Raw genomic sequence first — 12,041 nt, forward strand, 5'->3', positions numbered from 1 at the left:
CTGTTTGAAACTGGAGTGTTCTTGTCAAAGTGAATGTCGTGTATGGGGTCAGTAGCAGCTCACAGTACTGGAGTATTCCAGTGACTGATGTACTCTAAAGCTTTCTCAGGGATCATGGACCTAATCTTTGCTGTCCAGCTGAAGCACCTTTGAGAAGTAGTATTAACTTCTTCATCAAGTAGAATTTAATGTGCTTCTTTGTGGCCAGTTTAGTCCTCGATGGTCCTACAGAAGTCAGTAACTCTCACTTGCCTTTAGAGGTTTTTCTTTCTGAAAGAAAGTAGATACAGTTAATAATTTAAAAGGATTTTTTCTGCACAGGAATATACAGTTGTGACATGACCCTTAGACTTTTCTCATGTTTGTACCTTGGTATGGTACCTTCTGGAGTCCATGTCATTGTTGTGTTTGAAAGTTTGCCCAGAGGCATTATTATGCTTGAATGCAATGAATACCTTATTCTTTACTTGGAGTTAGTGGTTTTCTTTTTATACTTTCTAAAAGCATGTTACCTTACCATAGTTTTAATTTCTCTTTTACCTTAATTGGAATAAAAAACTGTGTGGTGAAAACATAAGCTTTTACAAAGGAAACTGAAAACAAGCAATAAGAGATTCCTGAGTTTCTTTCTTAGTGTACACATACTCTTATCTTTACATTCCTTGTCTATCTGGAAAGAATTAATTGAATAAGTAATCCTCTAAGTACATTTTTTTATTCTGATAATGAAGAGGGTTCCAACATTTAAAATGTTGAATGTATGTTTGATTGTGTTAATTTGACATTTCTCTTTCAGGAAATTCAAGATCTTATCAGCAGTGGATGCATACAGTGAAGGTATAAACTTGGTTAAGTAATTATACTGGCCACCTTGTCCTTTAGGTCTCAATCCTTTTCCTTCTGTGTAATGGTAAAATTTTGTTCATTTGTGAGAAAAATGTAAGTACGTTCTGTAAAGAAATACCAAGCCTATAGTATTTGAAAAAAAATTTTAAAATTTTTTATTGAAGAATTTTAAAAAATTCCCATGCACAAAACAAATGCCAAAATGCATAAGGTTTTTATGTCTGTATGGTCAAAGATTTCATTGCTTTCTGTATCATGCTGCATTCCATGGCTCTGAATTAGGTGTGACAATTTGATATGAAGCTTATCCCTTCTAGTAAATAGCGATTTTGTTAATATGGATTTGTGCAATTTGACTAGCAGAAGGACCCTTGGTGTATAACCTTGTTACTCTGCAGCATTAATAAAATACATTATTTTAGATTAAGAGAATTCTTGTTTGATTAAATGAGATAGTTCTTCCTGTCAGGTCAAAGTTTTTTTAGTTGCATAATAAATATGATAGGAACACATGAAAAATAGCCTAACTTCTGAATTGATTTTGAAATGGTAACAGTGAATGAAGACCAAAAATCCATCATTCTGTTGGAGTGCCTTGATAAATGTGTCAGCTGTGGAATGACGTACTGTAACCCTTGTGTAGCTGCAGACAGCGGGCTGGGGAGGAAACACAGCTGGGCTTGCTCTTACCCATTTCAAAGGAAGGTTGTTACTTCTTCACAGCACACTGTTTATTTTTCCTTGCTGTTGTCTTAAGCTTTGCCTTCTGTTAAAATGTTACTAAAATACATTTTTGTGTTTTTCAGAAAGGCGGTGCACTGATCAACACAGCAATGACCAAAGCCACTCCGGCTGTGAAAACAGCATATAAATTTGTAAGATCATCTATTTCAAATAAATAATACATCAAAATACTGCAATTTATGACAACCTCTCATTTTCCCTGAATGCTGAAATACCTAAGCATTTTATAAATAAATCGCTAAAAAGTTCTTCAGCCTGTAGAAAGTGTTGAGCTTCATTTGTTTTCTTATATAGCAGTAGGATTTAGAGTTGATTGAGTCTTCTAGATATCTTGTACATAAAAATAGACTTTATCAAAGCATCAGTGTGCTGGTTTTCTTTCAGGCCTCATACACACTGGAAGCTTATTTGAACATCATTTAGGTGTTTGATACACAGCTGTAATTTCACTTTGGCAGTAAGTGCTGCACTATTGAGATGTGGTAAAACATCAGTAATGTGTGCAGCAAATCATCTGCTCCTTTTAAAAAATGATAGTGAAATACTCATGTTTAACTGGGTTTAATGCTTATACTTTATATGCTTATAAAGTGCTTATACTTTTCATCTTAAAAGATCTTGTTTTTCAAAGACTGCCTACCCCATGATGCATGTGAGATTCTACTGTATTATGCAGGATGGTAAAACAGCAGTAGAAAAAAATGAACTGAGAAGTGTTTTAAAATTGCTTTTCTAATACAGAGGAAAAGATTTTTGGCTTCCTTTTTGCTTTTCCAAATGTTTCACTAGCTGGATGCATTATAAATAGTCCTGAATACATCAGTAAATCAGCGTGTACTAGAGTATTTTAAGTAAAGTTTTCAAACAGAATTTTTAATTTTGCATCACTTGAAAAACACAGCAGTCGTGGAAAGAAACAGGTAAATAAATTAAATATACTTCGTATTCATGGACTCATTTATAATTTAAAAAATGATTCATCTGCAAATTCTTCTTCTTCATTTGCACTACCTTAGACTGTAGTTCAGCCTTCAATTTTGATAATTATGCCCTTGATAGTAAAGGTTCTTCAAAGTGAACTTTTGTATATGCCTGGAAACTACAGTAAACTTCTGAGGATCTTTATGTGTATGGTATCCATATTTCTACCCCATTTAATTTCTTACATTGTTGTCCTTTATGGAGCCTACTACCAGAGGACTGAAATAATGCATTTCCTAACTGCCATATAACTGATTGTAAACTTTGACTAATGTCATTGGTACCATCCCTCAGAGTTAGAACAGAGCACTCCAAAATTCATCCAGATGCTGTGAGCAGGATCTGGGAAGTTTAAAGTGCCTTTCAGGTTAGCGTCTGGTACATGGCACCCCATTGTGCTCTTACTGAGCTTGTGGATGTATGATTTAAGGATCAAAAAGACTCTATGACCTCTTGATTCAAGAAATTTTTTTTTCTGAATTTCCATGTACAAAAAATCTAGAGAAAAATAGATGGCTTTTACATATTTATGCCCTTGAATGTATTTTAAAACTCCTATTTTCAATACAACCTTGAAAGCTTTTGTAGTTTTTTCCCATATTTTTGTAGGAATGGCAACTTTTTTTCTGTTAGGCTTTTGGTTGTTATACACCAATCTTTTGTTTTCTTTCCTTCTCCCCCCTTCTCTCTCTCCCCCTCTGTCTCATTTTTATTAGCCTAACAACATGGTATTCCATATTGATAATTCCTTTCTGTATTGAAGAATATTCCTGGCTGTATTCTATGCAACAATGATTCTTGTCTGTCTCTTTTAATGCATACAGAATTCTCCCCTAAATAGCAGCACTCTTCTGTTCAGCAACACTGGGCAAAATCTCCATCTGCATATGAAATCACTTCATTTCTCTTAAGGTTGATGTTGCCCTGCAAGTTGCCAGACTGGAACACTGTAGCAGTCATCTTAAAAATCTTTACATTTTTTTCAACATGCTGTATTGCTAAAATACCCTTTCAAATCGAAAGGAGCATTTCAAATAGAGGAGTTATGTAGATGACCATTCTTAGCCTGTCCCTAGTAATAATTGAGAAATTTTGAGTATGTATGTTTTCACAGCACTGGCATGGATGTACTGAAAAAAAAATCCTTGAATTTGTGGACAAAGCATTAATATAAAAAATACAGTGGCAGTGTGTGTTTGAAATTTGTGATAGAGATTCTTGCCCTTTTCTATATCACCAGGTGTTTAAAAAAAAAAGCCAAAATAAGCATGGCATCATAAGGCATGTTCTGTGACTGCAGCCAGTGTCTTGCAGAGCAATTTAAGTCCTTTTATTTCTCCAGGCAAAAAACCAGGCGAGGCAAGGAATAAAAGAAGTGAAGAGTAAGTTAAAACACAAGGTATGTAGTACACTTTATTTACTTTCTTACACTGCTTCCTGTATCAGTTTGAAGCTTATACTTTACAAATCACATGAGATTTGTGTTTTTAATGACTTTTGAAATATGCTTAGCCCTTTGTTCAACAATACATTTTTCATAACGAGCCCTCTGGCAACTATCTGTCATTCCATGCATCCACTGAATAATCTCTTTATTGTTTGCATATTTTATCATAGAACAACAGAGGTCTTCAAAGATACATTAAGAGGATGTATGTTTTCATAAAGTTGATTGCTTTGATATCACAATCAAAGCCTTTGCTTCAAGCTGAGAATTTGAGAAGGGAGAGTCTTGCAGTACACTGTATTTCAGGAGGTGCAGTTGTCCAGTTTTAGTTCCATAAGATACGTGAACAATAGCAGTGTTTCAATATTAGTGAATAGTTTCATTTTGCAAAAGCAACCTCACAAACTCAGAGTTGATGGTTTAGGCATTTTGCAGCTGCATTTCACATTTGGAATTTTGCTTCCATGTAAGATTTTTCTGTACAGAGAAGGAACCATTTTTTGGATACCTATTATGCTATTCTAAAAAAATTTCAAAAAACATAGGAACAATTCAAGTTTTAAATGACCATGCTGGTAATCTGGAGTTTTGAAAAGTTAAATGTGATTTTCTTACTACAGATGGTATTTTCATGACAGTAATAGATTGTGGCAAGATAATTTTGAATGCATTCTGCATGTATAATATGGAGGGTATGTTTGCAGATAATGATTATAAATAAAGGAATTTAAATCTGTTTTGTTGCATAGGAGAACGAGGAAGAGTGTGGAACATGTAGTGCTGGTGCAGTACAGACTGTTCCTGTCTACACATCGCATCCTGACAAAAGAACAAGCTCAGAAAAACGAAGACTGGCACAGGTAAGACACCTGAAACTTCTGTTTGCATTCACATTCATATAGGGAAAAATTTTTGCTCCCTACAGTAGCGTGTTTGTGAATCTGTTTCCAAGATGATTTTCCTGTGTTTGGATAGTGTGATTAGAAGGCTGTGTTTATAGAAATACTGCTACACTGCTTGTGTGGAGAAAAAAAACAGCTATTTGTGTTTCATTCCTGTTGAGAAGGGAAAGAACAGGAGATCTGTAAGTATGGATCTGAGATTTAATTCTTGAATACTGGTTTGAGAAAGGCTTCTCACAAAAATACATCGTGGTCTATTCATAGATATATATTAAGATATCTCATTTATTTTAAGGCTTATTAATTTTGTGTTTCTAATTGTTTTGGCAGTCATATGGCCTTTAACCTTGCTCAGATAGTTGTGATTTATTGTTTTGTTAATAAGTCAGCTAGTTAATGCAGTGCCAATGTCTTGGCTTTTGTTCTCTAATCCTTTCTAGTCTAGATTTGAAGTAACAGGTGTAGTGTCTCAGCTTTGGCAAGTGTTTTAATGTTTTCGGATTCATTTTGACAGTTTTATTTCAAAAATATAAACAAAGTAGTTTTTCTGACACTTTTTCTCCTACAAATATTTACCTGCATATGTACATATTTTTAATGTATAGGTATTTATTTTTATATTATATTGTTATTGCATGTTTTTAATATAGGTGGATTTTTAATACCTGTATCTTCCTAATATGAGAATTAAGTATATAAATTCAATCCAACTGATCTTGCAACATTTATTTTTTGCTCTAGGTGCTGCAATAATAAAAATCTGGGCAGTCTATTTAATCAATTTGATTTTGAATAGGTTTTTACTGGTAGTAAATACAAAGTTTCTGAAATACAACATAGAACAGATGCGGATGATTGCTAAATGAGGGTGAAATTGTACATTAGTATTAAGTCATTATTTTTAGTAGGGTTATAAATAATACAAAGACTTTCTGCTTCACTGATATGGTAGTGCTGCCTATTGTAATGTACAGGAGTCTGTGGATACAAAGGAATATAATTCACCTTGGTACAATTAAAGATTTCTTTTGAAGGCGTGTGTTCAGACAGAACAGTTGAACTTTTCTGTGTTTTTGAGTTTGTCCAGCTGTACAGTGCTAAATCCTGTAATCATTGCTGTTTCTACCAGTTGTCCTTTAGCTTTGCAAACAAGGCAGGTGTGTAGATGTGTGCCTGGCTTTGTTTCCATGCATCCATACACGTGTGTCAGTGGATGTGTATGCACACGGACACTCACATGTTTGTGTGGGGTGTATTTACCAACAAAGCTGGGAACTGAGAGCCTCAGGGTTTTGCCCCGCTCCAAACCAAAGGTGTCTTCTCCCCAACTCTTGTCCCAAACCTCACGTGAACCCAGTGGGCAGGAAGGAGCACATGGGGATTGCCCTCCAAGAACTCCTTCACCTCTCACTCATTCAATTATTTTTTTCCTCCTCCCCAAAAGCAAATAAACCAAAAGAGTTCTGAAAAATAAGTCTACTATTGCTACTCTTGTTTTTATTTTTAATCTTGGAGTTTGAATAAGATAACATAAATTCTTTATTAATAAGTGGTGATTTTAAAGTTTACATCCAAATAAGAATATATATTTGTATTCACAGTGCACGTGTATGTTTTATCTAGTACTGAATCTGCTGTTTAAAGTGAAATTCAGTGTGCTGTTGTCAGATTTAATCCTATTTCTGGTAGTCTTTATCCTGCAAATGAAAATCTTCACCAGTGGCTGTGTTAGTATAAGGCTAGTGCTAATATGGAGTTCAAGCAATTTGATACACATTTAAATTAAGGAGCAGATACTGATTAAGTCATTATATTGGTGTACTGTAATATGCCCACCCCAAACCTAGATAAACAATGAACAAGAGAGAGCAATTGCTTTTAATGGTCATCCTGCTTCCAAAATAGAGGCCCCTCTGCACTTTATTACTATCTCTTCATATGAAAACATTTAGAAAATTGTAAATAAAGAGAATTTGGTGTCATATTTTACGTTCTATCAGAAGTGTGCATTGAGCTTTTCCTTCTCCACTTCTTGGAAACAGTTAAATACTAAGAGTTACCTGAGATGCTGTAAAACATGCTTTGCAAAGTTGTGTAAGATATAAAATTTACTTTACTGAGAAAGATAATTTTAAAAAATTGTTCGTAACAGGATTTGGGGGTCTGAGAGGACGTTTCCTTTACAATAGGAAGTGAGTCTGCTTTTACCCCAACAAACAGGAGTTTGTCTATGGGTCTGCTAATTAGTACGGTTATTTCCTGTTTTGTTGATGAGGCTTTAATAAATGTCAAGGGTACAGCCATGAAGATCTCCCAATTAGGCTTTGCGTTTGTAAAACCCAGCCCCTTTGCTTTTGTGTGAGGATGACAGTTCCAACTGCAGCCTCAGCCTAACAGGGCTCAAGGGAAAGGATACTTCTCTGGTTTTATTGAAAACACAGCCAGTTTGGCCCAGGGAGAATACCAGCACTGGTCACAGTGCAGAGCCATTTTTAACAATGAATATTTACTAAGCTTTATCACTGCTGTCATAGTGGCTTTATTGTATTTTTTCTTTTCCAGATTGGCAATAGGCTTAAGAAAAATCAGCAGTAATTTAAAAAAAAATAAATTACAGCATCTAAAATAGCTGTCCAAACCTAACCAGAGGATAAATAATTAAATATGTTATAGCAAACTGAAGCGCTCGGCTTGCCCTCCTATAATTTGCATTTTGAAAGTGTTTCCTAAAAGATGGAGCTGAGGGGAGTGCACTGGTTCGTGGCCGCGTGCGTGCGCGTGTGCGCACAATTAATCTGTGCCCAGACGAGCCCTTCCCTCTCTGCACTATTCATCTGAGCTTGCTCCTGCTCAGGTTCGCTGTTCTAGGCTCTTCAGACATGTGTGAGCTTAGCTATATTGCAAGTCAACATTAACAGATGGATTGCCCTAAGCAAGGGAAAACCACAACAACAAAATCTAGTGAAAGTGGAGGATTGAAGCTTTTTATTGTTAAGCCTTATTAAAACCTTGGCATGTGCACTGCTGTTAACTGTTTCATGCCTGGAGCTAATAATGCGTCTCGGATATGTTTCATCTCTTACATTAATTAGGAATGTAGAAAATACAAGAAATCACCAGCTAAAATTTTTGAAATAAAAGTTAATACAAGCAGGAGGTTGCTTAGGCTCTGTTTGCAGTATCTTGTCAATGATACTGCTGAGTTCCTTTAACTATTGATGAGCAAGGTACAGCAGGGCATGATTTGGACTATGGAGCATTCAGTGTTTGCATAATCTGTTTTAATTCTCTGCCGTTACATGCTCCCAGGTAATGCAGATTTCTGGGTACACAGGGACCTAAATGCAGTAGGAGCTCTGTAAAATTGTTCCAAATTAATATATAATTAAAAAGAGAGCATGTTTATTATGATCCTGCTTTGAATGCTAGGAAGATCTGTTTGATTTCATGAATATGATCTTTGTAATTTTATCGTTATATCAGGTGTTGGGGTAGCTTCTTGACAATGGACCATGTCAGGATCTCAACAGTCATTATGTATTTCATGGCAAATAAAACACTCTGGAAGTTTAGCAGAATACCAAATACAAACTACCAGTTCCCTTTGCAGATAGTAAATTGGCAATGCCCCTTGTCTCTCAGAAAATGTATGTTCTGCCTGTACCTTTAGGCACCTACTACTCTCCACCTGTAATGGAAATAGGCATGTAGGTTCTAAGGGTGGATTTACCAATCACTGTGTCTCAGCACTGCTTTAATGTTCCTATGTTGAAGATACCAAGTGAGCTATTCACCATGACTTTGCAGAATCCAAGTACAGTGTCTAAGAAGGTTTTTAAAACACTTTTAATAAAAATCAAGTTAGACTAAACTTTTTTCTTGGTGTTCTCAAACAGAAGAGAGGTTTTTTGTATTTTTTTCTTTCTTTCCTTCTTTCTTTTTTTTAAGCATATTGCAAATGGAGCTTTTTCACTTTTATTGAAGTATGTCCTCGAGACTATACAATATATAATTCAGCTTGCAGTAGGTGTGCTTGGCATCTGTTCAACAAACACAGCAAGTGTCAGGCAGGAAGATGTGTTCAGAATAACCTTACCTTCAGGAGTGCCCCATTTATCAATATCCCTACAATGGCCAGTAAAATAAATGACATAATCATTACCTACAAAGGACTTCTAGTAACTGATTACCCTCCGAACCTGAAAAAGGTGATGAGAGTGGCTATTCTGAAGAGAGGGCTATTCTGAAGGCTTTTTCCTGAAAAATAAGAGAGGAGATTGTGATAATGCAGTGCTGAATATGTATATTCTGTATAAGATGACTGAATGTCCTTTAGAAAAAATATCCACAGTCAACCCCACAATGATTTCAGAAACATAAATCTGATTAAGTACATTTACCTGTATTTGTATTCAGACAATGTGCTTGAGATCACATCTATGACTACCAACCACATTTAACACTGGAGGTTTTTTCTACCCTCATTGACTGAAATATTATAAATTGAAAGATATCATAAGCAGTATGAGCTAGTTTTTAATGTAAATCACATTTTGCTTCTGTAAAATACAGTTTTGAAGGAAGCATTGGTTGATCAGTAAATTCTGTTTCTTTAGCTAATGTGGTGTAATGTGAAAATATTGTAGATATCATTAGCTTCCTTTAATTTGGAGAAAAATCTTTTGTCTTGTTGTGTCAAGTAAGATCTCTTCATTCTGCAAAACAGTCAGATTTCCTTTTAATTAAAAATGAAAAAGCTAGGCAGCCAAAATTCAAATTGCAGATTACGAGAGTGCCCTCTTGTGGCTCCGGTTCCTTTCCAAAGCGGCAGAGCACCGGGGATCCTCTGCCTGTGCTAGCCTTGCCTGGTGCAACAAGACCTTACAAATCGAGAGGTACTTCCTTTATGGGTGTTAAGTGAAATTTTGCCTGGATTTTGTGCAAATTAAGCGTTTACATGCTTTTGTGTATCATGCATAATACTATTTTCAGGAATAGGGAATAGAAGCTCCCAAGTAGAGGTTGGGATTGCACAAGATTGCTGAAACCTGTCCCAGCTTCCCACTAAACAGTGACAGTGACTGTCCTCACCAGAGCTGTGCTGTTTGTTCTGCACCCATAAACCACTGTCAGCCTTGTGGCTGCTTGTCTTGGAGTTTTGCTGTAAAAATCACTTGAGAAATCTCTTCACTAATTGCCATGATTCCAATGTAATTAAAAAAAGAAAGATGGGGTAATGTTCAGGAATTGACCCTGGAATTTTTTTGTTACCCTGTGGAATGCATGGTTTTTCAGGGCAAAGTTATCAGCACATCTACCTCTGATTTATCCTACTAAAAGAAAAATTTATACAAGCAAGAAGTTTGCAGATGCTTTTCCTGGTTATTGTAGCCCCTCTCTTTAGTTTTATAATAAATAGAAATGCAGCCTTTCAGAGGGTCTTTCTTCTGCAAACAAATGAGCCATACTGGTATCTGTAGCACTGTTTCCTTTTCCCTGAGGGATCTCAGAGAAAAATGCTGTCTCACAGAGTATCTTCAAACTTGGTGAACCTTTCTGTCCTCAGAATTTAATTGAAATAACCAGGTTAATTTTTTCATCAGGAGAATTTATTGACATCTTGATGTAGCAGTGGTATCTTTTACTTTCTTTTGCTGTGTATCTTTTGTCTCCCACGAGTCACAGTTCTGCTCCACTAAATGAGGGAGCCAGGAGAGCCATCAGACAACTGTTGGAACCTGCGTCCTGACTTCCATGTTGCTTTTGCCTTCTGGCTTGAAGGTTTGAAGAACACCACTTTACATCTAAAACTTCAGCTCTAGTACTCTATGTTCTCTAACATTTTCTTCTTTTCTATATCCCTGTACCTAAGAATGAAATAAAAAAAAATAAAAAAAAAAGAATAAAGAAGTTCAGTTAATGAAAAAAGTTTGTCTGGAGGCAAAAGGAGGGAGAAATAGAAGAAACAGAAAAATCCTTTCCTGCAGGGATCTCAGCATCTCTGAGAGTCCAGATTCAGCCTGTCTAATTTTAGATACTGCTGAAATGTGCAGTTAGCAGCAGTGCTGCCTTAGGCTCTTTCTGCAGTAAGTGGAGAGAGGGGCATGACTGAAGGGCAGCTCAGCCCACCTAGAATCCCAGTTGCATCTTGCTTCTAATTGTCTAATTTGGGCCCAAAAATAGCTGAAATTAGTAACATCCAACTCCAAGTGCCAGCCAAATTCCACAGCGCCTTGCAGAGAAAGACTTTATTTGCTGGGCAGAGGACCCCTACTGGTCCTCCCTACAGGAGGAGGGACTCCTCCTTGGTAATTCTGTTTGGAATACCTAGACAGTGTAGAAATGTGCTTGGAGTCAGAATTTCTAAGGCGCAGTGGTTTTTTCCTTGCAAATGTGGTTAGTCTGTTTTCAAGCTTCCTATGGCACTTCCCTCAAATAGGATCTTCCGCAGGTCTGATGGACAGGGCTGGTGCTGCTGGGGTCTGGAGGTGTAGAGTGTTTGTGTTTACCATCACATCCATGTTGTACATTTTAATGTTCATATTTTTGATAGGTTTTCCTCTGAGAAAATCACACGTGATCAGCAACTGGTGCTCTCAGCAGTGATTGTAGCATGAGACAGTTCTGCTGATGTAAGGATATGATGCACATTTTACCCAAAAGATCAATTGAACCAGTAGTCTCTCTTTTATCTGCTTAGGGATTTTATCAAATAGCACATTTCAGCCAAATTAATTGGGTTTACAACTGTCCTGGTTCACTAAAGTCCCACACTGTGTACCTCAGTTAATTCCAGGTCTCTTGACTTTCTTGTTACCTCAAATCCATGTTCCCTCTTCTGGTTTTGTTTGTGTGGCTTTGGGCATTGATTAGGTTTTCTTTTCTTTTCTGACACACATTCTCCCTTATCTTCCTGCTCTTCTGTCCACTGGGACCCTCTCAGCCCTCCATTCTATAATATTCCTTCCATCTAATCACTGAGTGTACATTAGGACAATCACCATCAGAAAAGCTAAAATAAGTGATATATTTCTCCATTCTTGTAACTGCAAATTCTGCCTGGTGAATCTGATTCTTAAAATTATGCACCAAAAAAAATGAGCTGCTGGCTTTAGTTGTTG

At 36.4% G+C, this 12,041-nt stretch overlaps 1 protein-coding gene across 4 annotated transcripts in view; it reads left to right on the forward strand.

Moving 5' to 3' along the window:
- Positions 1 to 12,041, forward strand: part of DENND1B (DENN domain containing 1B) — a 152,039-nt gene that overhangs the window by 125,278 nt on the left and 14,720 nt on the right. For all 4 annotated transcript variants that reach the window (XM_038144952.1, XM_038144948.1, XM_038144950.1 and 1 more), the window contains 4 exons: positions 797 to 837; positions 1,653 to 1,721; positions 3,914 to 3,970; positions 4,768 to 4,878. In XM_038144952.1, coding sequence (XP_038000880.1) covers positions 797 to 837; positions 1,653 to 1,721; positions 3,914 to 3,970; positions 4,768 to 4,878 — 278 coding nt within the window. The remainder of the gene's footprint in view (positions 1 to 796; positions 838 to 1,652; positions 1,722 to 3,913; positions 3,971 to 4,767; positions 4,879 to 12,041) is intronic.

The sequence above is a fragment of the Motacilla alba genome, chromosome 8 (assembly GCF_015832195.1).
Source record: "Motacilla alba alba isolate MOTALB_02 chromosome 8, Motacilla_alba_V1.0_pri, whole genome shotgun sequence".
Taxonomy (NCBI): domain Eukaryota; kingdom Metazoa; phylum Chordata; class Aves; order Passeriformes; family Motacillidae; genus Motacilla; species Motacilla alba.